General features: G+C 49.2%; 8 protein-coding genes across 8 annotated transcripts; 3 read left to right on the plus strand and 5 right to left on the minus strand.

Moving 5' to 3' along the window:
* Nucleotides 1-395: 395 nt before the first annotated feature.
* On the plus strand, nt 396-1,375 carry M430DRAFT_272445 (hypothetical protein; the record flags this gene model as incomplete). The annotated part of the gene is made up of 1 exon (XM_024865557.1): nt 396-1,375. The coding sequence occupies one exon, from the start codon at nt 396-398 to the stop codon at nt 1,200-1,202; it is 807 nt and encodes a 268-aa protein (XP_024723619.1). The 3' UTR covers nt 1,203-1,375.
* Nucleotides 1,376-5,728: 4,353 nt separating this feature from the next.
* Nucleotides 5,729-7,045, minus strand: M430DRAFT_47554 (hypothetical protein; the record flags this gene model as incomplete). The annotated part of the gene is made up of 1 exon (XM_024867939.1): nt 5,729-7,045. One exon carries the CDS (start codon nt 7,043-7,045, stop codon nt 5,729-5,731), a length of 1,317 nt encoding a protein of 438 aa, XP_024723620.1.
* Nucleotides 7,046-8,438: 1,393 nt separating this feature from the next.
* M430DRAFT_114392 (hypothetical protein) lies at nt 8,439-10,520 on the plus strand. The gene is made up of 8 exons (XM_024861553.1): nt 8,439-8,501; nt 8,585-8,646; nt 8,700-9,046; nt 9,123-9,188; nt 9,238-9,650; nt 9,704-9,829; nt 9,880-9,961; nt 10,055-10,520. Exons 1-8 carry the CDS (start codon nt 8,484-8,486, stop codon nt 10,375-10,377), a joined length of 1,437 nt encoding a protein of 478 aa, XP_024723621.1. The 5' UTR covers nt 8,439-8,483; the 3' UTR covers nt 10,378-10,520.
* M430DRAFT_63665 (hypothetical protein) lies at nt 10,486-13,450 on the minus strand. The gene is made up of 2 exons (XM_024869072.1): nt 12,538-13,450; nt 10,486-12,358 (listed from the first exon to the last, which is right to left on the minus strand). Exons 1-2 carry the CDS (start codon nt 13,145-13,147, stop codon nt 10,860-10,862), a joined length of 2,109 nt encoding a protein of 702 aa, XP_024723622.1. The 5' UTR covers nt 13,148-13,450; the 3' UTR covers nt 10,486-10,859.
* A 266-nt stretch (nt 13,451-13,716) lies between these two features.
* M430DRAFT_24885 (hypothetical protein) lies at nt 13,717-14,765 on the minus strand (the record flags this gene model as incomplete). The annotated part of the gene is made up of 3 exons (XM_024865153.1): nt 13,717-14,062; nt 14,487-14,524; nt 14,685-14,765. The coding sequence occupies 3 exons, from the start codon at nt 14,763-14,765 to the stop codon at nt 13,717-13,719; spliced, it is 465 nt and encodes a 154-aa protein (XP_024723623.1).
* A 280-nt stretch (nt 14,766-15,045) lies between these two features.
* Nucleotides 15,046-16,574, minus strand: M430DRAFT_197624 (hypothetical protein). Its single transcript, XM_024864141.1, has 2 exons — nt 16,001-16,574; nt 15,046-15,944 (listed from the first exon to the last, which is right to left on the minus strand). Exons 1-2 carry the CDS (start codon nt 16,547-16,549, stop codon nt 15,117-15,119), a joined length of 1,377 nt encoding a protein of 458 aa, XP_024723624.1. The 5' UTR covers nt 16,550-16,574; the 3' UTR covers nt 15,046-15,116.
* Nucleotides 16,575-17,648: 1,074 nt separating this feature from the next.
* Nucleotides 17,649-19,033, plus strand: M430DRAFT_96181 (hypothetical protein; the record flags this gene model as incomplete). Its single annotated transcript, XM_024869931.1, has 2 exons — nt 17,649-18,131; nt 18,191-19,033. The coding sequence occupies 2 exons, from the start codon at nt 17,649-17,651 to the stop codon at nt 19,031-19,033; spliced, it is 1,326 nt and encodes a 441-aa protein (XP_024723625.1).
* A 1,067-nt stretch (nt 19,034-20,100) lies between these two features.
* Nucleotides 20,101-21,968, minus strand: M430DRAFT_94776 (glycoside hydrolase family 47 protein; the record flags this gene model as incomplete). Its single annotated transcript, XM_024869863.1, has 2 exons — nt 20,101-20,304; nt 20,364-21,968. 2 exons carry the CDS (start codon nt 21,966-21,968, stop codon nt 20,101-20,103), a joined length of 1,809 nt encoding a protein of 602 aa, XP_024723626.1.

The raw sequence follows: 21,968 nt of genomic DNA on the forward strand, positions 1-21,968 counted from the left end.
TAGCGCTTCCTTCTACATGACAGAGTTACCATTTCTCCTTACCGTTATTACCACTCTTGATGCTGCTCACCATAAGAATCACCAGAAACTCGACAGTATCATCACCTGCCTACATACGCAGAAACAGGCTAAACATACAACGAGGTAGTATTTAATACCCGCATATTCCGCAATGCCACTACTGAACGGTACTAGCAGTCAGGCAGATCCGGTCCCGAAATCCACGTTTCAAGGTTGAAGGTCCTACATGATGTCAGCTTCACGTCCAAGCTAATAACCTAATACCACCAATCTTATTTAATACGGGGATGTAATCGCCAAATTTCCCTCCTTAACTTTCTTACAACCCTCCCAAAGTCTCGTTGCCAGTTCATTAGAACCCTACAAACGCAATCATGCGCGCAAATCAGGATACTTCTTGCATTCTCAAGTCTGAAGATAGGGCATCGAAAATTCCGAACATCGTTGGCTTTATTATTATTCGGATATTACCCATCGGCAGTCTGTCTTTCTTCCTCTACAAGACGCTCACAGAAGTCGTACTTGATGGGGATCAATACCTCAGGATGTTAATTATTAACACCATTGCTTGCATCATGGTACATTCCGGCATATTGTACAGTTCTAAGTACGATTCTATCAAGCTGGAGGAGTTGGGGTCCCGACAAGCATGGCTCGACACTTTGAACTCGACTATTAAGACATGGGTCAAAGGAAATGGTCCCGTTTTCAGATGTTTCAGTTCACTTGAATCCGAGGATAAGTACATACAGTGCGAGAAGGAGGTATTTGCCGCGTACTTGGCGGGTTCACGCCAGGGAATACCACCACCCTTTTCTTCAAGAGAAGCCCGTTATCGATTAACGATCTGGATTGTGTATACATTTGTAGTCCTTCGACTGGCCTCCGCCGACATTCTTCCAGCCTTGGCTCAATCTATAATGTGGAGTAGCATATTCCTATGGCTTCTTGCTTCTTTTCTGATTGGAAGGCGGCTGGGTCGGTCCGTGGAAATGGGTGGCGCGGTGGAAAAAGTAAGAAAGGAATGCGAGAGTATTGATGTGGAGAAAGGGGAGGATATACGGGAGCAACTAGAGTGGTGGATTGAAGCTATCCTGAAAGAAGAATCGGACTCAGATGCATTGGCTAAGCAGAGAATGGAGGTAATAATAGCTCCGCTTTTGAGAGCTGTCCGCTGCTGATTGAAAGCAAGAGGGTTTGAAAATAACTGTGCGGTTCTCAATTAATTCCTCTGGACTCGCTAGTAGTCACTTGTACATCACGCTTATAGGGAATCTGAATGACACCAAGCGCAGAAATTCAGAGTCAGGTAGTCTACCTTTCTTAAGAACTTTGTGAAGCCCTTTCCCCTTCAATAATCAAGTTTCCTTCACAAATAACATCTCATACCTAGTACCCAGTACTCTTGGCTAGCCGCTGGACCATCAAACCCCAACCCCGCGTCCTCCTTCTCCTCCGCTTCCCTCCTGTCCCATGAATCCATTCAATTCTCTCCTCCGTCCTAATTCCTAGTCCTACTCCTTGTATTCATCTCCTTCGTGATGCACATTGTATCACTTGATTGCCGTCACCGTAGATTTGCCTCGTTCCGGAATCCTGCTCGAGTGGCTTGAGACCGTTCCCAGCTAATCCTGAATCAGAAATCATTGAATGACTCTCTACCTCCTTCACGAAAGGAAACAGCGTAACTGGCAGACGGTAACGACTATGTGTACAGTGCCATGTCGTGCCAATCCCCTCCACGCGTCTATTGTCAAATGGTGACGATGGCCGTGGAACAACCCATTTCCAGGGGAAGGGCTTTGCCGTCATGAGGATAGTAGTTTAAAAACCTTCGTTCGTCTTGATTACAACTGTAGACAACTATGCTACAGCTCTGCGTACAGCTGGAACTGGACAATGGACCAATGGTGATGTAGCCTCAATGGTATCTTCTACATCGTGTATCCTGTTAGCTAAAAATTCATACTAATGGCGCCACAGGTACATGTGTGAGAAAGACATCTATCGCAGAAAGTCAATGCTAATCCTTCGTAGGGGATCGTCCGTGTAGGTATGTATCTGTGGCAGTTTGAGATGCCTGTGTTGCTAAGAAACCGAGAGTGCCAAACGGAGTGAATGTTAATTTTCAACGGGGCCAAAATTGCTCAGAGATGCAAAGATACAAGCTTAACCTTGTAAACAAGTGGAGAAGATGCAAGATAATAGCCGCTGCCGTATCTCTAAGAACAAGTTCGTTTCATTTGACACAATGCTGATGGTTTGCTTGTTCTTTGTCGTTTTGGAGGATTTACTTGCTAATTGCGCATTGACAGCCGAAATCGTGTCCGACAGAGCTGGGATTAGAAGGGATGAAGCTATCCCGTGTCTTCGGAGGGCCTAAATAGTATTTTGGCTACGGCTGGAAGCCTGTTCTCCTGGATGACCATTTGGTCAACCACGATAGTGGAGACTCGAGAGCGTTCTCAGAAAAGAGGAGAAGACCTTGGGGACTTCTGCCTAATAATCATAGCAAGTGGTGTTTTGCTTTATCAGATGTCCTTCACACACTTTCCCAATTTCCTCCATCTCCGGCATAGTTGATGGATTGTATGGTTAGCCGTCCGATGCTCTGCGTCCAAGAACGTTCCAAGGGCAGTTGTGCTCCAGCTACGCGACATGCGATTGTGTCCTGGGTCTTCCAGGCTTCCTTCTAGGGGTTAGCTCGTGTTTTTAAGATGGTCAAAGCTAGGTAGACTTACACTCCATAACTCAAGCCTTAGTATTATATCCCCTATCAGTCGTGTTTGACATGGCATAAGGTGATCTGTGATGATATACGATAATTCTGGTGTTGATTTTTTCGAATCGAGATTGTCGACTCGTTGAGTTTGTTAGCTTCTTCGAGGTTGTTATGAATTGTTGAACATTCTGGTAGGAAGTTCCCTCGAATACTGACGCCCAAGGCCCCGCGAAGGCCAAACTCGTCTTGGGCTACTCGTGCCTAGGAGGTCCATCACAGACACTCAACAGTTCTTCGGAATAAGCCCTACTGATCCTGAAGGAGCTGATCAGAAACCTCCTAGACGACGAGCGAGTCATCACTTATCCCTCACCCTCCCACTTGTCTACCGCCCTTTACCTTCTCCACAGCGCTCTCCCTCTAATCTTCTCCCGCAAAACGAAAGTTGCAGCCAAGAGGACAGACAGAAGACCAACCACAAAAGACGCGATATTGCCTTCTGTCCACCCAAAGTTTCGAATCTGCACACAGGTAGTGAGAAGTCCCCATCTGTCAAGGAAGGTCGAAACTCCAAGCCCGGCACGAAGATATTCAGGGTCGCCTAGTCGAGGGCTTATCCAAAGTTGATAAACCCAAACCGCCAATTGAGTAAGGATTCCGTTGGTCAAAAGGACAATTGTAGAACTAACTTGTCCTTGGACAAAAAGATCACCGTAGTGGTAGAAGAGCAGAATGTTTGCCCCGACAAGAGTGAGGGATGGGATAAAGTCTTGCCAATTCCTCGAAAGAAAAGAATCATTGTCACCAACTGAAAAGCTCGAGAAAACCACGATGAGATACATCCCTATTATAACCACTACGTCAAAAAAGCCAGGAGGAAACATCCGAAACGAATCCTGGTCCATATCCATGGCGAACTGTTTGTTATCTTGTATTCTCTGATATCGCTTTTGTTCTGCTGTCACTGCGTTGTTGTCGTTGTCACTGGAACCTGCTCAAGAATCACGGAAAGCACAAAATTCTGCTTTAGTATCGTGCCTTCTAAAAAGGCGACTTTAATTCACAAGTTTACATCACAATCGGTTCCGAGGATTCCCCTGTGTTCCTTCCTCCCTTGGATCAGACAGCAATTGCTCATTATTTTGGCGCTACAACTCTCGAAGAAAGAGCATAGCAGGTCATTGCTATAGATTGAGGCTGGTGATATACACCAGAAAAGGCAGGAAACGGTATTACTGTACGGGCTGTATAACTATATACGGATAGGAGGTCAAGAAGACAAAGTAAACAAGGCAGAACGCTGCAATGTGTTATGTATGCTTAGGCCTGGAAAAAAAATTAACTTTAGGCCTTGCAATAACTATCTACCCGAGCGACTCAATTTGATCGACTAATAACAGCACAAAAACCCCCAGATTGTAAGAGTCTAAAAATGACATGAAACGAAAGGCAGTAAAGAGTCAAAACAAACTCTGTTTTGTAAATGTATAGAGCCAACAGAGGAACACGCGCATAAGTGAAGATCTGGGAGCAATGGCATAATGTTATCTTGCTTGATGGATCGGCCACTTGACTACCTTCGCAGACATCCCACTTGGCACTTGCCCTCGCCGAGTGGAACTCTCCTAGCCAAATGAGCCGTCAAAGGGCTTCTAACTCCGGCAATCATAAGTGGAGTTTATCAATTTTGTCGACAAGCAAGCAAGGAAAAGCTCCCATGTCATTGCAGTGATCCACGCTTCATGAAGCTTCACGAGCTCCACGTCGAGGAGCATCGGTGTAAGCTCTGCAACAAGATTATAAACATAGTCTACATTCGAACTGTATCAAGTATGAGAATATCCGCGATAGAGAGATGTGAACAGTAAAATGTTCGTGATTGATTGAAAGTCTTCTGACGAGGCTTCATCCTCATCGGCTCGCTAAGCCGCCCTATTGATATTAAGACAATGCAGGGACTTGGATGAAGACCAGAGCTCAGTACGCTACACATATAATCCAATAAGAGCTCCAAACCCCATTCACCCCATCGTTTCCTTGCATGACAACGTGGTCGTCGAAGAATCGCCTGTAGCGCCGCAAATGTCGCGTCTCTCGGAGAGTGGCAAATCAACTTAAAAGACCCACGATTACCACGACATCCGAAGCACAGCTCAATAAAAGAGCGGCAAAAAAAAGTGAGGAAAAAAAAAGGCACATCGCAAAGGACATGAGGGCCTAATCCGGGATCGAACCGGAGACCTCTTACAATCGAGATGCGGAGTCCCAAAGCAAGAATTCTACCACTGAACTATCAGGCCGTTTATGTTGCTAATTCATTCCTAGTTAGAAAATATATGTCCCAAAACGATTGATACAAAAAAAAGAAAAAAAAAGGGAATTTAATACCCCACGTAGAGGGGATAGAAGCGCATAGTGCGGGATCGAACCGGAGACCTCTTGCAGTTAAGATTTAAGGGATAAATATGCGTTGCTGATCTATCAATTGCAGGGTGTCGTGATAAGCGAATTGGTCTATCGTGATTGCAGAACGGCGGAAATGGTCGCTGCTCTGGATGGAGTCGCACTCCAATAAATTTTGTCGTTTGTGGGTGCCATCTCTGTCGTTATACGAGCTACAATTTGTTGCGCCTGGTGCTCAGACTACGCGATGTAGTATAATGCTGAACCGGATAAAACCCGACTTCGGGACAATGCTCATTGGAATTATTGAAATGAACCCGATCCCAAAGGAATTCCTTCTTCCCTGTGTGATTGATGTTTTGCCCTTAAAGATACTGTCTAGTGACAAATATAGTGATCAGGCGTTTGAGAGGAAGTAGACTCCGCACCTGAACAAGAAATGAAATGAAAAGAGGAGCAGGCGAAGAGTATCATTGGACATTATACTAGCAAAACAAAATGCATACCCAAGTTGCTCCCTTTCCCTGAACTCCATCGCTAATCGCAATCCAAAAACACCAACGCTTGCAGCGGATGAAACAGTTACGGCGCTCGCGGTATTGTGAGAATATAGGGCAATTCCCCCTCTTCGTGCGATGGATTTAACCTAATCACGCTCCCCTGACTCGAGGACTGCAGACTCTCGCTCGAAGCGCCACTGCCAGCATAATGTTTACTGCTCTGCGCAAAGCTATTGCCACTCGCTGACCTGAGGTTGACCCTCTTCCTGCTGCTGGGAGTCGCGGGAGCTGCGCTGAATTCGGAGAATGTCCTCGTTGTCGAAGTGCGGCTTCTGCCGACTGGTCGAGAAAGAGCTGTGCGAATAGTACCTTCGCTACCACTACGAGTACTAGAGCTATAAATAGAGACCGTGGACCGACTGCGTGGGGTGGTGCTCGAGGAATTGTCATCGTCGATGTCGCTTTCTTGATAAATGTCGAGATCTGCGAGTAGAGCTGGGTTAAGCGGTTGCATGCTATGGAGCAACTCGGTAAAGAGTCTCATGAGGTCCCGAAACTGGGCTTCATTAAGGGGTTGACCTGAGAAGCGTGCGTATTCATATGCAGCCAGGAAATCGGTGGCTGTGGAGGGCGATGTAATGACCTCAACACTAATAAGGTGTCCTACGTAGTCGCGGAGGCCCATTGAAAGAGGTCTTTGTAGGACATCTACTGCTCGAATATCTGGCAATGGGGGATCGGACGTAGATTCTGGATCTGAAGGTGCTAGAGACACAGCTCTTGCTTCAATAAGATGTGGAAGTTCGAGAATGACACTGATGTATTCCAAGTTTGGAAAATCTGGCGATAAAGGTGACGACCAGCCATTGTGCTCTATCTCCCCCCAGACAGGTCTGTGAGGAGGTATCTCTACTGTCTGCTCATCTTTCTCTGCTTGAGGCCGGTGTTTATGAAGTATTCCATGCCTCTTACCCTCTTTCTTGGGCTCGGAAGCTCTAGCAATAGGGTCTTTTGTTTCTGGCTCCGATATCACGGTCGTCAATGGTGAGTCGACACGAGGTCGAGAATCCCATGCGATGGCAGCGCTTCTATTGAGACCGCCAGCGATCATCTTCCTGACATTCTCGCCCACATCGCCCTTCTCCACAGGAATGTATGTCTTCGGTATCGCTTTCAGCACTGTATTACTCGTCCACAGTCTTGATGCATATATAAGGATCGCGAGGACAACGGTGACGAAGTAGGCCCCCGCAATAACAAATACATTGTAAAGCTGATTGTTGTCGAGCGCTTGTCTGATGGCATCGGCAGGTGTGATAATCAAGAGGCCAAGTAGGACGATGTTTAGAATGGTGAAGAAGATCTCGTAAAGGATGCGGTATAGAAGGCGGGTGTTCATCGCGGCAACATGGTCTGCAAGGCCGAGGCAGAGGCCGCAGAGGCCGCAGAGGTTCAGGCACACGTGGCCATTCGATGGAGGTCGCGCGGCGGGTATCGATTGAGCCCTTCGTGGCTCCGCGACATTAGGAGTGGAGTGGAGAATACTTGGATATCCAATGTCTGCAGTGATGAACAAATGTGGTCGTGAAGTCGAGCAGGCGGCGGGAAGAGGTGAGGTTGGATTTTCGGGGGATTATTACGTAAGGGAAGTGAGGCAGAGCTGAACGTGGTGCTCAAACCTTGTTGCCTCGCTCATATAACAGTGCAATTATTTGATAGCCTCATCGCAGCTTGACAGCTCCATATCTCCAGCTGGTCACGTATCAAAGCGCTTCTCCGGATGCTTTCAACAGAGGAGTTTCAGAAGCGGCAGCTCTTTTGTTATCTTCGCAAGATAGGGGAGTCGATATGAGCCATGAGGCACCTAAAGAGCCCCTCGAGGTGTCAGGCGTCTTTAGGTGCTTGCTTATCTTCTCCAGCCAATCATTGCTCCACGTGTTGTGGGTTGCGGGCCAAAGCTGGCATATCTATCCCCAAGTTGTTGTCGTCGGCTTGCTTCAGACTTCGACGAAGTATTAGTGCTCCAAGGTCCAAGGGTCCCTCTGCACATGGTCAATCACGATACCCATTGCCCTATCAGATTTGGGGTTCACGGCATAATCGAGCTGTCGCGTGTCGCTGCAACCAGAGACTTTGGCACCTTGATAAGGTTTCTGTTATCTTCGCGGCAATATAAATCCCTCTTTCGGAGAGCTGTCAAGCCTGTCATGTCAGGACATGGACCTGCAATTGCCCCTCTCCAGCCTAGTCTCTTAGACCCGTCACTACTCCGTATTTTGTATTGGAGGAGCGGGGTCCCGATGGTCCTCCCTCAACCTCCCACCATCTAAAATTTCCCAGGCCGTTCTAACCCTTGTCCTGGAATCTGTGGGATCTCCAAAAACCACCCCTTTAAGCTTATAGATCCGACAAGACGGCCAGCTCTGACCTATCATTGTCGTCGCTGCTGGGGATAGCGACAATCTAGTCATGTTCCGCTATCGTAGCTCAAGGCCCCGCCACAAGTGTTGTCGGACAAACGCTGCTACAGTAATTTTGAACTCAATGATAAAGAGCTCAGCCCCTCTCTCATCTCCCCCAGGTTTTTACTCTCCTTCAGTCACCGGAGGAATTGAGGGCCTTGAGTTTCTCTGCGCTTAAATTCTGCAGCCTGTTCCCCAATTTCGATGTCTGCTCAGTCAAACCCCCCGCTCACTCCGAGCAAGGAGAACAATGATTATCCTAATGACAGCAAGAATGTTGCTACGGAACGAGATGTCTCCATTGATGAGCCCTCGATCGGCAAAGGGGTTGATCTTCTAGCATTGCAAGACGCTGACCCCGCACTTAGTGCTAAAATGCATATCGTGAACAACGTGAGAGAACATTCCCACAAGCGCCACTCTTACGTCGAACCCCTCGCGGCCTTCGAGCTCCAGCTAATCATGGGTCGGGCCAGGCTATCGATGAAATTGGGTTCACTCCATATCACTGGAAGCTTTTTGTATTGAACGGATTTGGGTAATATCTCCTCCGTGATCATTGATTCTAATACTGACCTCTCAACCATACAGATACGCCGTTGACTCATTACTTCTTCTCCTACAGTCAATTATTTCAACGCAAGCAGGCTATGAATTCAACCCCTCATTTACCCGTGGCCTGACGATTGCGGTCTACGTTGGCATGTTCGTCGGAGCCTTGTTCTGGGGATTGAGTGCAGATGTGATTGGAAGAAGATTTGCTTTCAACGTATCCCTCTTCATCTGCTCTATATTTACGACTGTAGCTGGCGCAGCACCAAACTGGGCCTCTCTTGGGGTTTTCATCGCCTTGCTGGGATTTGGGGGTGGTGGAAATCTCATTCTTGATACCACAGTATTCTTGGAATATCTGCCATCAAACAAGCAATGGGTCGTCAGTATGTTTTGCCAGTTCATTTCAAGACGATTAGAGTGATTTTTAGCCGCCTCAGGATGACCGCTAACTCTCTCCAGCGTTTCTTGCTGCCTGGTGGGGACTTGGACAGGCAATCGCAGGTTTCATTGCCTGGGGGTTCTTGTGTAAGCAGCTCTTTCGGTTTCATGGCCTATTTTCTGATCCTCCAAATAGCACCTGCAAAATGGAACTGCCCAGACCCATTTGATTCAAACGGCGTACGAACTTCAGTCTGCACCTACCATAGCAATATGGGGTGGCGATACGTGATGTATACAAGCGGCGCTTTGGTGTTTGTAATGAGTGTTGCCCGAATCACCATCATCCGTCTGAAGGAAACGCCCAAGTACCTCCTGGGAGAAGGCAAAGATACGCAACTGGTGCAGGATTTCCATGCCATGGCGGCGAAATATAACCGTCCCTGTTCCATCACCGTGGAAATGCTAGATGCGTGCGGAGTCGTGCAGTCCGCTCACGGGAAGACCAAGTTCTCTATCTCTGAGCTGACGATCCATTTCCGGGGTCTGTTCGCTACGCGGACCACCGGTCTCTCAACCGTCCTGATCTGGCTGTCGTGGACATTGATCGTGGGTACTTCTGACCAGGTCTCGATTCTTGATTCTAATTTCACGAAATGCAGGGCCTTGCATATCCCCTCTTCTACGTCTTCCTCGACTCTTACCTCGCAAGCCGCGGCGCGAACTTCAACGTCTCAACCTACGACACCTGGCGCAACTATGCCCTCGTAAACATCTCCGGCATTTTTGTTCGTCTTCCTTCCCTCTCCCTCTTCAAAGCCAACTAACCAAACCCCAGGGTCCGATGCTCGCCGGCTACATGGCTAACTGGCGACTTCTCGGTCGAAAATACACCATGGTGATCGGCGCCCTCATAACCAGTATCTCCCCCTTTTCCTGTTCCTTTTCCTTTTCCTTTCCCCTGCCCCCTGCCCCCTCTCTCACCCCAGCTAACCCCCACCTTCCCTCCCCAGTGGCCTTCTTCTTCGCCTACACCCAAGTGCGCACCGAGCCGCAAAACATCGGCTTCTCATGCGCCATCGGTTTCGCTCTGAACATCTATTACGGAACCCTGTACGCCTACACCCCCGAGGTTCTCCCCTCGGCTCATCGCGCAACCGGGAACGGTATCGCCGTCGCGTGTAACCGCATCATGGGCATTCTAAGCGCTGTCATCGCGACCGTCGCGAACACGAGTACCAGCGTACCTATCTATATCTGCGCCGCGCTGTATGTGGCCATGGCAGCAGTCGCGGTTGCGTTCCCGTTCGAACCGTATGGGAAGCGCAGCTCGTGAGTGGTGAGTGGTGGTTTGATTTTGGGCTTTTGACTTTTGCGTTTTTGGCGGATATGGAGTTTGGTGGTGGAGTAGATGGAGTATGTTAAGATAGATAGGTTAAGTATAGAATTAGAGAGGAATATCATAACTACTATACTGCTCGGTTTGTTTCTCGCTGGCTAGAATGAATAGATACATACATGCATACTCGCTAAGCGCTCACTTTTTTCCGCATCCTGGCTTCCATTCATTGCTTTACAAGCTCCCAATGCAAAGAGACAAATAAACATAAACATAAACAAAATCGCAACAGAGATAAGAGGTCGCCAGCTAACATAATCCTAAACCCGCATGCTAAATATGAGATGACGGAGAGCGACCTTTGAAAACGCCAAATTTGGATAAGGAAATGTTTAGTCGTACCTTTCCTTTCCTTTCCTTTCCACCTCTTCTTCCTTTGAACATTCGTCCTAGAACCAACCCATGGGTGAGCGGGTCGCTCAGCGCTTAAACATATAATGACCATACATGCCCCCGACCTCGGCCCTCGCGACCGGAATCTTCCTCATGCCCCAATAATTCGCGCCCCATTTCCACTCCCTCGCTCCCGTGTCCAGCTTCTCCAGCTTCTCGAGCTCGTGCTCGCCATTCCCCAGCCCGGGCGCGCCCACGGCGTTCACGCGCGCGTTGACACCGGCGTCGACGGAGCGGCGCACGCCAGGGTCCCGCACCATCCACCAGCGGCGCCCGGCTTCTTTCAGGCACCATCCGGCGCGCTGCAGGACCGACTGGCTCTTCTCGAGCTTTTTGCTGACGTCGCCGGACACTTCGATTACTTCGAGGGGCGCGCTGGCGGGGCGGAGAAGGGGGCAGGTGGTGCTGAAGAGGGTGCTGAGGTCGAGTTGGGGGAGGGAGAGGTCGGAGACGTCGAGGTAGCGGAGTTGGGGGTTTGTCCAGGGAGTATGGTCGTCGTCATCGGATGAGGGGTCCGATGAGGATGAGGAGGAGGGGGGGTCGGGAACGAAAAGGCGCGTGATGGAGCTTAGTTCCAGATTGCGGCCGAGAGAGAGCTCCTCGAGATGTTTGGTTAGCGGCAAGAGGAGCGGGATGTGGGTAGGGAGCATCTTGGAGCCCTTGAGGTTCAGAGAGCGCAAGGTCGGCGGGAGGACGGGGAGAAGGGCAGAGATGTCGTCTTCGCTGAAGAGTTCGTGCGATTTGGCGTCCATGCCGAGATTAAGGTAGACGAGGCTGCGGGCGGCGGGGTGGGTGGCCAGGAAGGAGACCACGGAGGGGCCGGTCAGGTGAGTGCATTTGGAGAGGTTGAGGTGGGTTAGACGCGCGCTCTTGGGGATGCTGTGAAGGGCTGCATCAGTGATGCGCGTGTGCGCGACATCTAGGTGGGTGAGCCGTGGTAGGCGCGGGAGGAGGGTAGTGAAGGTTTGGCAGGGCAAGATGGTGCATTCGTGGAACCCTAGCCTCTGGACCGACAACTCTGCCGGTAACTTCGTGGCCGAGGAATCGAGGAGCTCGACCCAGGCCTCCTTGAACTTGGTGCTCGAGCAAGCGCAGAAATCGACCGCCTTCAATTTCGGCAGTTCCCCGAACAGGGATTCCAGGACATTCACATCGATCTCGTCGTCGATATGTTCCTGAGCCAGAAACTCCCTGAGGTTTGGCACTAGTTCCAGGCACTGCTTGAGCGTTTCCGGGATTAGATTCCGGGTCTCCATCCGCTCTCTCCTGGACATGCCGGCGCCGGTCGGATTGAAGTGGGAGAAATCCAGCCGTCTCACAATGGTGCCCAGCGAGGGGTAGACGCTGATGTGGGAGAGGAATTTGCGGAAGATGCGGGAGTGGGGAATAGTGATTTGCGCGTACAGGGTGGAGAGGGTGGCCGAGTGCAGCGAACGGGAGGTGAGGAGAAGCGACATCAGGTCGATGTTGCGGGCGGTGAAGCCATTAGGCGGGATATCAGTTACGAGCTGATCAATTATTGCGCCTGGGAACGTTAGAAGATGTTGAATGCAATATCTCAGAGCGAGAGGTCTGACTGAGAGGCCCATGTCATGTGACCTACATCTATTCTCGTGAACAGGAGCGGCGGTTCTGATTGAGGACGACTAGAACCGCTCAATCCATCTTTCAGAAGAACGTTTAGAGAGCGTAGAAAGAACTCACCAAGCAGCTCCATCGGCAACCTCTCCAGCGGACTCTGGCCAGGCATAATCTTGCCATCTTCCTTCCTCACCTCCTTGATCCCATCCTCGCCCACAATCATCTTCTCCGACCTGTCATCCTTCGCCTCCCAATCCCAGCCGCGGGCCAGCCGTCTCAAGTCTCCAAAACTCTTACTCGCAACCTTGCCCCCGATACTGATACTCTTCCAGCCCCGAAAGCTGTCACAGGGACAGACCAGCCCGTGAAGCGCGCTCTGCGGATTCAGCATTTCCGGGCTCTGCTCCTTCTCAACGGGAGTCGAGCAACCTGAAGAGAGGCAGTCTCCGCTGTCGACCGCGTCTTCCGACCCGAGCAATGCAAAGTCCCTGCGCAGGTACGAGGACGTCTTGGAATCGGTAAACGACTGGGGGACGCCGGTGATGTTCTCCTTGATACTGGAGAAGCTGGTGCGCTCCACGCGGTCGGGGACGGCTGGAGATCTTATAGTCTTGCCCACGGGATTTGTTTCTGGGTCACCGGGAAGGGGAAGGGGAGAGTCGCAGGCGGCGCACAGCGCAGACATGCGTGGCCGCGACGGCAGCACGAAGGGATGGGCACCACGGGCGGCCATGATTTGATTGTTCAGATGAGGGCTAGAGGCCAGAGAGGCCAGAGAGGCCAGAGAGGGCAGAAAGATTGTGCGAGATGCTAGGAATAATGGCAAAGCTTCCGTCACGGCTCGCAGAACAATGCAAGAATAATCAGGGCGGAGCACGCGATGAGGATGCTGGCGCGCGAGAGGCCAGTCGTTGGTGGCGGAGAAGAGAAACTTTTAGTCAAGCACTCGTCGCCTTTAGTCAAGGAAACAGCGACAATTGCGGGGAAAGAGGAGAAGCAGAAATCAATGAATAATCGATACTGCACGGGGGGGGTTGGGAAGATAATAAAAAACAACAAGAAGAAGACAAGAGAGACAATAGGCAATTATCCCCCAAGGTGCACTCGCATTAGCTGGGTTCGTGTACTGTCTTGGAGTTGAAGGGGGGGGTTGCGCCTTTGTATGCGATGCTCCATGGCCACCGCGTATGATTCATAGCTAGCTCATGGAGAGAAGCGCCGCGCCCCTATTGGATCGGGGGAGCATTTCTTCTCTAAGAGAAAAAAGAGAAAAAAGGGGAAAGGCTTTTCCACTTCAAATTTTCACTGGAACGTCTCCCGCTCGTCTGCTACAAGCTGAGCCGCGTATGATTTCCAGGCCAGCGCTAAGCGTTCCAGCGTTTTTTTCCTCGACCACGGATGGCTTCGAGGGAACCCCGTGACCTGAAAAGATCCCGGGCCGGTCAGCGGAATGCGGTCGCGGCGTCTGCAAAATGTGACGCGCGTGGCGAGTTGGAACTTGGCGGGCGTTGGCGGGGATTGGCGAGGCGTTGGCGAGACTAAGCGAACGCTGGCGAGATCGGTCCTCGCGCTTGCTGCATCCTTAGGCCGAGGCCCGAAGGCGCGCTTAGAGACACCGGTCGCGGCGGGTGCATCACGTGGCCGGCATCTGGTTCACGTCTCGCCGGTTGATAAGATAATCATCCGATGACGTACCCTCTGGCACATCTGAATTCGGAACAAACAAGTACTGGATCCCCTTCCCATCCAATCACTTTACATCCAGGACCACGCCGGCATGTTTCTCAAGCAGAATTGGATACCTTCCAACAACAGGAAGTCCTGACCGCCAAACCAGCCAAGAAAGAGCCAAGAAAGGTATATTGTATCCACACAACCCCCCCGTTTCCCCGCCATTTCCCCGCCATTTCCCCCTGCATTTAGAGGAGGCGCTACGATCACCAGTTTAGTAATAGCCCCTGGCTCTCTGCTCATCAGATGCGACATGAATGATGATATGAGCAGGGATTTGTTCTTTTTCAAGCTTTCGGGAGACTCCCCTTTAGGCATGACCCACTTTCTCTCCGCATTACCTTACAAGCTTGGATCTCCCCAATGTTCTAATTGCGTACTATATATAGTGTCAGTAATACAGGGACCTCATTTCATAAGTGCCGAATTTCTCTAGCTTTCTGTTCTTACTTCTTTTCCTAGAAAGTAACCAACTGCTTCTCTATATTCATTCCTCTTCAGTTTCCAAGACGAATGGTTTCCATGCCAAGATAACTTACCAGAGAACCGAGACCAATGGTTTCCATGCCAAGATAATTTACCTGAGAAACTTTGTCTCTTGAGATTTGTGGCTGCGACATGAAGGAATGAAGAGTTAATCAGGGGGGCAAAGAATGTCTTGGAGACTCAACTTTTTCCATTTCATCACGATCCTGTCAAGGAGTATCTATCTATTATTGAGTTATCCTTTATCTGATCTGCTCTTTAAATTAGACAAGTCTCTGGGGATAAGAATAGTTGTTTCTTTGGCGTTATTCAAGTTTCATTCACAGTCTCGAGTGTTTGATTAGATACACATAACATCAAGCTATGATCTCCTTCTTTCTTTTTGTTCTATCCACCCATCACCAAAAATGAGCGTGGAGTGTATGGGGTTTATCGGCTGGTATTTATATAAATAAAATATAGAAAAAGGATAACATAGTGTATTACTACACAAGCAAAATATCCAACTGCTTCTCCCACATCACCCCTCTCCATTCCACGACAATCTCTCCCTGCTCCATCTCTCCACCCATATGTTGTCTAATCTCCAACCTCTTTCTCCAAACCGCCTCGATCAATTCTCGAATATCCTTCCTACTAGCTGCCCCCATCGTCTCACACTCATTAAGCCATTCTCGAACCAGGAGCTTATGTTGTGGCAGATATACCTCCACCGCAGTGATGAAGACCGGCCAGAGCGTAACATATCCTCCTCCAAGTTGCTGATATTCCTTCACTGCCTGCAGGAGCTCCTCAATATACGGTATCAGGGCATTAGGTCTTGAATCCCAGATAGAGCGGTGAAAATAGACGATGGCGCCGAGTTGGAAGATGCGGTGGTGCAGCCGGACTAAGTATTGACCTGGCGAATCCTTGGGGTAAGAACAGGCTTGAAGTCGTTGATAAAGTTGGCTTATGGCTGTTTGATGTGTACTGAGCCCTCCACGCTGTGAGATCAAGGAGGAGAGTTGGGTGGTCTCGATGATGCAGGACATCAGAGCTGGGCTGGCGCCAGCCGTGAACCCGAAATCGGCTCGGGAAGCTACCGAAGATATCAGATGGTGTGTAGGGTCCAAAGCGGGAATCGTGGAGTCTGCTGGATGGTTGATATGCGTCTGCATTGTATCGCACCGGATTTTCAATAAGCAGAGACTCTGAGATGTCAGCCATGCGGCTTCGGAGCTGTGCCATGGTGTGTTAGCTTGCTGGGAACAGATGAAGTCCCACCCCCCATTAAGGTGTAATCTCCAGGAATTGGACTTTCCGTTGTAGATCTGTAAAGGTCAGTCATTATTTTGGTATTTTGAAGAAAGAAGAGACTTTCCTCGGCCATGATAAGTGTTAGGACACTAGCTAGCACAACACTGAAGTCTTCTTGCTGATCTTCGAGTCCCTTTCGTAGATTCTCAATGGCTAGGGCATAATACTTGACAGTCAAAGTTGACATGTATTCTTTCTTGCATCCTAGATGAGCGAGGTTGCCGGCTGCCTGAGCGAGCATGGCATGAAGCAAAGACTTGTGGCCTCGTGAACTTCCGCACCGAGCCATGAGCGGGTAGAAAGATTGCCATGGATTTCGCCGGTCTTTGAAAGGCATCATGTTGAGGGCAATAAAACTGGTGTAGTGATGAAATAAAAACGCAGCACTGTCTCTCAGATGATCATCCTGCAGATCATCTAATATTTGGCCCATCTCTGATGGCGGTCCTCGCGGAGGGGACACCATATTTACAGTAGAAGAAAAGACGGTAAACGGGCCTGCTGACTTGTCATGATCCCCGTCACTGGAGTTTAAGGTATCGCACTGAGAGATAAGATCATCAATACTCGAGGAATCATAAATTTGGTGGCCGCTCCAAGTTAAATCTGCGTCTATCATTTCAGTAAAGAGTCAAAAATCTCGGTGTGATCGAGGACGCCCACGAGATTTGAGAACCCGTCGCCTTCCCGGCTCATATCCCTTGTGATTTGGAGTAACCCATACTAGAACAGGCTGGTAGCCACTGCATGAAAAGCCTCTGGTGCGACATGGAGTGCATTCAGGAATAGCCTCGTCGCACTTGACACGATATCAATGCGTGAATCCCTGCTCTCGAGGACATGACTTACTCACCTTTACTTTGCGAAAACGACAGTCCCAACATCCCTATCGGCACTGATAATTAGAGCTCTATCCAGAGTATATCAATCGCTGAGATATAAGCCTTTGGCAGAGGTAACTGTCATCTTTACATACGCTGAAAGTCTTCCGACGCCGATTCTTACGCTTTTGTGGAGGAGCCTGCGCTCTTGCAGCGGGGATCGTCTCCATCAAGGATTATTGGCATTTAGACAAGAATTGCAAATTACTAGTGCTGTAACTGATGTAGTCGTTGAGCAAACAATTCTGAAAGGATGTTGTAGTATCAGGTTCTTGACGAGTATAGAAGTGTGTATGCGACCTTCCAGGGATGTACTTCACTTTACGATAGATATAGCGGATATACCGTATCGATAACGGAAAGATGTATTAGCAACAGCGTTAGCGTTCGCCGATGGCGGGTTGTGGCTTCCATCTGCATAGGAAACAGGGATTACAAGAAGTTAACCAAGCCCACTTTTGCTTGTCCAACCTCCAAAGTGGCATTCAATAGCGAAGCCAGAAATGTGATTGGTGGCATGTTTATTCATTGCCTTCAGACATTCATCTCCGTTGCCTTTAAACCACATCAATGAAATGCCCGTGGAACCAACAGGACATACGAGGGATATGACAGCGAGCATTGTATTCCAAGTGGATCTTGCCTCAGGAGTTCCTTAGATCAGAAGAAGTTGGTGACATTCCTTCAGACATATAAAATGGCCAAGATAGCATCTCTTACATTCATGCTTGTTCACAATATCAGCCTTGTGTGTGTTGAATTTGAACAGCTCGTCCTTCCGCTTTCTTCAGCTTCACTCTCATCAGGTCCCGTCTTGATATTCGCTCAGATCTCAAAATGGAGTCCGAGGCAGACAACGATAGCCTCTACGAATCGGCACAAAAGAACCTCCTCGTCTTCGGCAGCAGCTTCATGCCGGATGTCATTGTCAAAACATCCGGTATCTATCTATACACCGCGTCCGGAAAGAAAATCATAGACTGGACATCAGGCCAAATGTCCTGTCTGGTTGGACACGGTCATCCCGAGATAGTGCAGACCCTGGCGGAACACGCAGCTTCACTGGATCACTTATACAGTGGCATGCTTTCGCCTCCAGTTATCAAGTTAGCCGAGAAGCTCACGAGCGTCTTGCCTGATGGACTTGACAAGGCAGTCTTCCTCAGCACAGGAGGAGAGAGTAACGAGTGTGCGATCAGACTTGCGAAGTTGTACACCGGCAACTTCGAGATTGTGGGACTTGGTGCTAGTTGGCACGGAGTGACCAGCGGCGCCAACGGTGCGCAATACCATGCTGGCCGAAAGGGATATGGGCCTTCTGTAAGTTACTTGCTCTGCCAGTTTCGTCTAGTTCACGTCTTGCTGATTGAATGAACTAGATGCCGGGAATGCTCATGCTTCCCTCACCGGATTCCTATCGCTCCATCTTCCGTCACAAAGATGGCTCTTACGACTGGAAGACCGAGCTCGACTATGGCTGGTCTCTAGTCGATAAAGCATCCATTGGATCTTTGGCTGCCGTTATCATGGAGCCAATCCTTTCGTCTGGTGGTATTATCACCCTTCCCAAAGGATACATGGCAGCTATGAAAGAACACTGTCGTAAGCGCAATATGCTTCTGATCGTTGATGAAGCGCAGACTGGTCTTGGTCGTTGCGGTGATCTCTTCGCCATCAACTATGAAGGCGTCGTACCTGATATCCTGACTCTGAGCAAGACGTTAGGAAATGGGCTTCCCTTGAGCGCCGTCGTAACGAGCAACGAGATTGCAAAGGTGGCAGAAGAGAGGAACTTCATGTTCTATACTACTCATGCCAATGACCCTCTTCCCGCCTCGGTCGGGCTCAAGGTTCTTGAAATTGTACTTCGCGATAACTTGGTTGCAAGGTCAAAAGCCATGGGCGAGAAACTTCAAGCCGGACTTCACCATTTGATGGAACGATATGGCTGTATTGGGGATGTAAGAGGAAGAGGCCTCATGGCTGGGGTCGAGATCGTAAGCAATAGGGAGACCAAAGCACCAGCGATCGAATTCGGAAAGAAACTGAGCGCGAAGATGATGTCCTTAGGCCTGTCAGCCTCGATATCGGCGAGAACTACGTTTTCAGGGTGCATTCGTATTGCACCTCCGTTGACTATCACAGACGAGGAATTGGCAATGGGTTTAGCCATCTTTGAGGAGGCGTTGCGTTCGACGGAAGGATCTATGCCTTTGTATTGATGTAGTTTTGATACTGTCACTAAAATGGATACATCCCCTTACCTCGAAACCAGTTGTACGTTACCTCACGCATCCTGTAAAGTGTGAAATTGTTCCTCATCGCCGGGATTCTCGCTACTAGGCGTTCAACTTTTAAGCAACGTCTGAGCGTCAACCCAGGTGCGAGACTACTGACCCCTGAATCCAGGGACTGGTAGCCAAGTACCCCTTGATCTCAAAGAAAGCATCTCGGCCCTAAGCTCTCAACTTCCAATAGCCATTCGTATATCGCGATGCAATGGTGCTTTTGTGAAGAGGAATCAATCTTAAGGACTGAGAAAAGACACCGTGACATTGTTCAATGTGCAGGAAGGTACAAGAGCCAACAACTGATTATAAAAGTGATGAAGAGGACTGGCGTTGAAGAAGATGAAGAAAAGAGGCCACAGTATCGTGATAACTGTGAGGAGAATAATCTGGTTCAGGAATTGATGAGAGACTTTTAGATATGGGGTATTGGAGGGAAGGATAGTGGATAGGTGAATTTGATACAGGCAGTTAAGGCCTGTTGAGTTCCTAGCTCTGTCTTGATATGTCATGGCTATGGAAAAGTTTCAAGCCTATGTGCGACATTGAAAGGAAAATCAAGACTCTGTATGTGGGGAGGTTAATTCCGTGTGACATCTTGATGATTTAACATTGTCACTTCGGAAAGTCAAACACTGTCCATTCTGCGCTGAACAGCGCTCATCTAATCATCCACAGATTGCGTCCGTACCAGAATCCGGGCACTGAGTCTGCTCGTATATCTGTGTGTCGGTCTGTCCTCTTCTGTCCAGAATCTATAATGTACATTGGAGCGATCGGGGTTGTCGCTCGTGGAGAAGGTGGTTTTGGTCGAAGACACCACCAAGGAGTCTATGAGGGTATTTCCTTCTCTTCGCCCTCGTTCCCCTTTGCCCTCGTTTCCCTTTGCCTGTTGAAACTCCATCAGGCCGCCATTTGTGCCTGCAACTGAGTGTCTGATAGGTCACATCCTCGATATTTCCATAAATCCCTCCCTTAATAAGGTACAAAAAACTACAACACTAGGCCGCCACCGTCGTTGCAGCAGCAGTGGGCTCTGCAGTTTCACTCTGCTTCGAATTTGAACCTGGTTTGACAGGCGGGCTCTGTTTCATTCGCTTCAAGGGATGTGCCTCGGTATTGAGTACGTACTCATCTAAGCTGATAAGTTCCGGCGGAGAAAAAGTCAAATAAAAGTATTTGAGCGTTTCGGATAGCCAGAAACTCTATAGCAGAGTTCCAGATTAGTACTTTGAGCCATGTCGTGAAGGTTCTTCAGACTCACCTCCATAGAATCTTTCTTTTTCGGCGGACCTCTGACAGTGACGTCCTCGATCCCGGCATTGCCAAATTCGGTTTCTGTCGCTTTCTGGATCGATTGGAACATTCTCCAGGCCGTGTCCTGAAAGTCTCTGTGCCCCGTAATGCGGTGTAGGAGGAAGACACTTTCGATGGCTTCCGGCCGGAGGATGTAAGACGGGACCGGAGCGCCTTTAAAGCCTTTTCGAAGCCGATGGTCTCCTTCGTTCTTCCATTTCTCTTCATCCCAATCACAGCCGTCGAGCCTCTCACAGGGGAACATGTTGAAGATCTCGGGCATGATACCAGTTGGAAAAGAATCGTATGCGAACACGCAGCCCTTTGTCAACCTATACCCGATATCGATATATTCTTCAAGTTCGAATAGTCGACCACTCAGCGCAAACATGCCACCAACAAAACAGCTCAGGTGCTGGCCTTCAGCTTCCAAGACTACCCCTTCATCCTTTCCAACATGTACGCTACCAGAAAATAAAATATTCTCCTTGTCTGGAAGCATAGGACGGAACAAGAGGTGTTCCTTTATTGTTGCCAACGCTTCTTTGGCCATCTTCTCATATACAGGTTCCAGGCTACCAAGCATGGCATGCATCTTGGGCAAGTACTCGTACAAAGAATCCGCTAAGCCACCAACGGTAAACATGTTCCCTTCGGCGAAGTCCCCATCACGCATGTTGAAGAATGTAGGCCACATTCCTGGGAGCTTTGTCGAATTCTGATGTTCAGCAAGCAAGCCTGTTATCCTTGTAATTGCGTCATAGTACTTGGGATCTCCTGTGAGTTGAGATAGACGCGTAAATTCCAGAGAGAGTGAGCAAGGTGATGCCGAAGGTTGATGAGTGTCCGCAATCAGTTCTCCATTTTTGGCCTTTTCAAAGTCCAGCCAAAAGCCAGGCATGCGATTAGGCGTATCAAATCCAGCGTACAGCATGTCACCAAGCTCAACAGCTTTGACAAGTAGGACTTTCTCATTGCTGAGGTCATATGCTGCCAAAAGACCCCCAAGATGACGGATGGTCGTCTCGAAGATATTGCATGCTGTGGACGTTGTATTCGCCCAGTCAATAGTCGCCACAGCTTCCACAGCCTCGTTAAAATCTTCCTTGAGGTCCATAATCCACAGGGTGTCCAAAGAATCAATCAAAGTTGCTGCCCAACCACCGAACGTATCTTTCCCAGAACCAGAAATTGGCGTCAGTTCATCTCTCATCCATGCATATCTTTTATAACTCTTCCAATTCTTCTTGAATACCTTCCGCACTTCATCTCGACGCGAATCAAGTCGATCACGATAGGCAATACCAGTTTCCGGAGGATAACGATATTGTAACCGGGGCTGCGAACGGGGCCTGCCCGTTGGGATGGGAGTCATGGATGAAATGGGATAACGGGGCTTCAGCTTCCCCCAATCGAAACTGCTCTTCACTAGTCGGTCCATGCCTATTTTCCCTGGAGTTGGATCTGAACTACCCAAGCGTTCATACACAGCTCTGGGTCCACCAAGGTAGATAAAGAAGAGCAGGAAGGCAGTAATAGCAACATAGCGCGAGGGTCGATGAGGAAGTGACAT

The sequence above is a fragment of the Amorphotheca resinae genome (assembly GCF_003019875.1).
Source record: "Amorphotheca resinae ATCC 22711 unplaced genomic scaffold M430scaffold_2, whole genome shotgun sequence".
NCBI classification, from domain to species: domain Eukaryota; kingdom Fungi; phylum Ascomycota; class Leotiomycetes; order Helotiales; family Amorphothecaceae; genus Amorphotheca; species Amorphotheca resinae.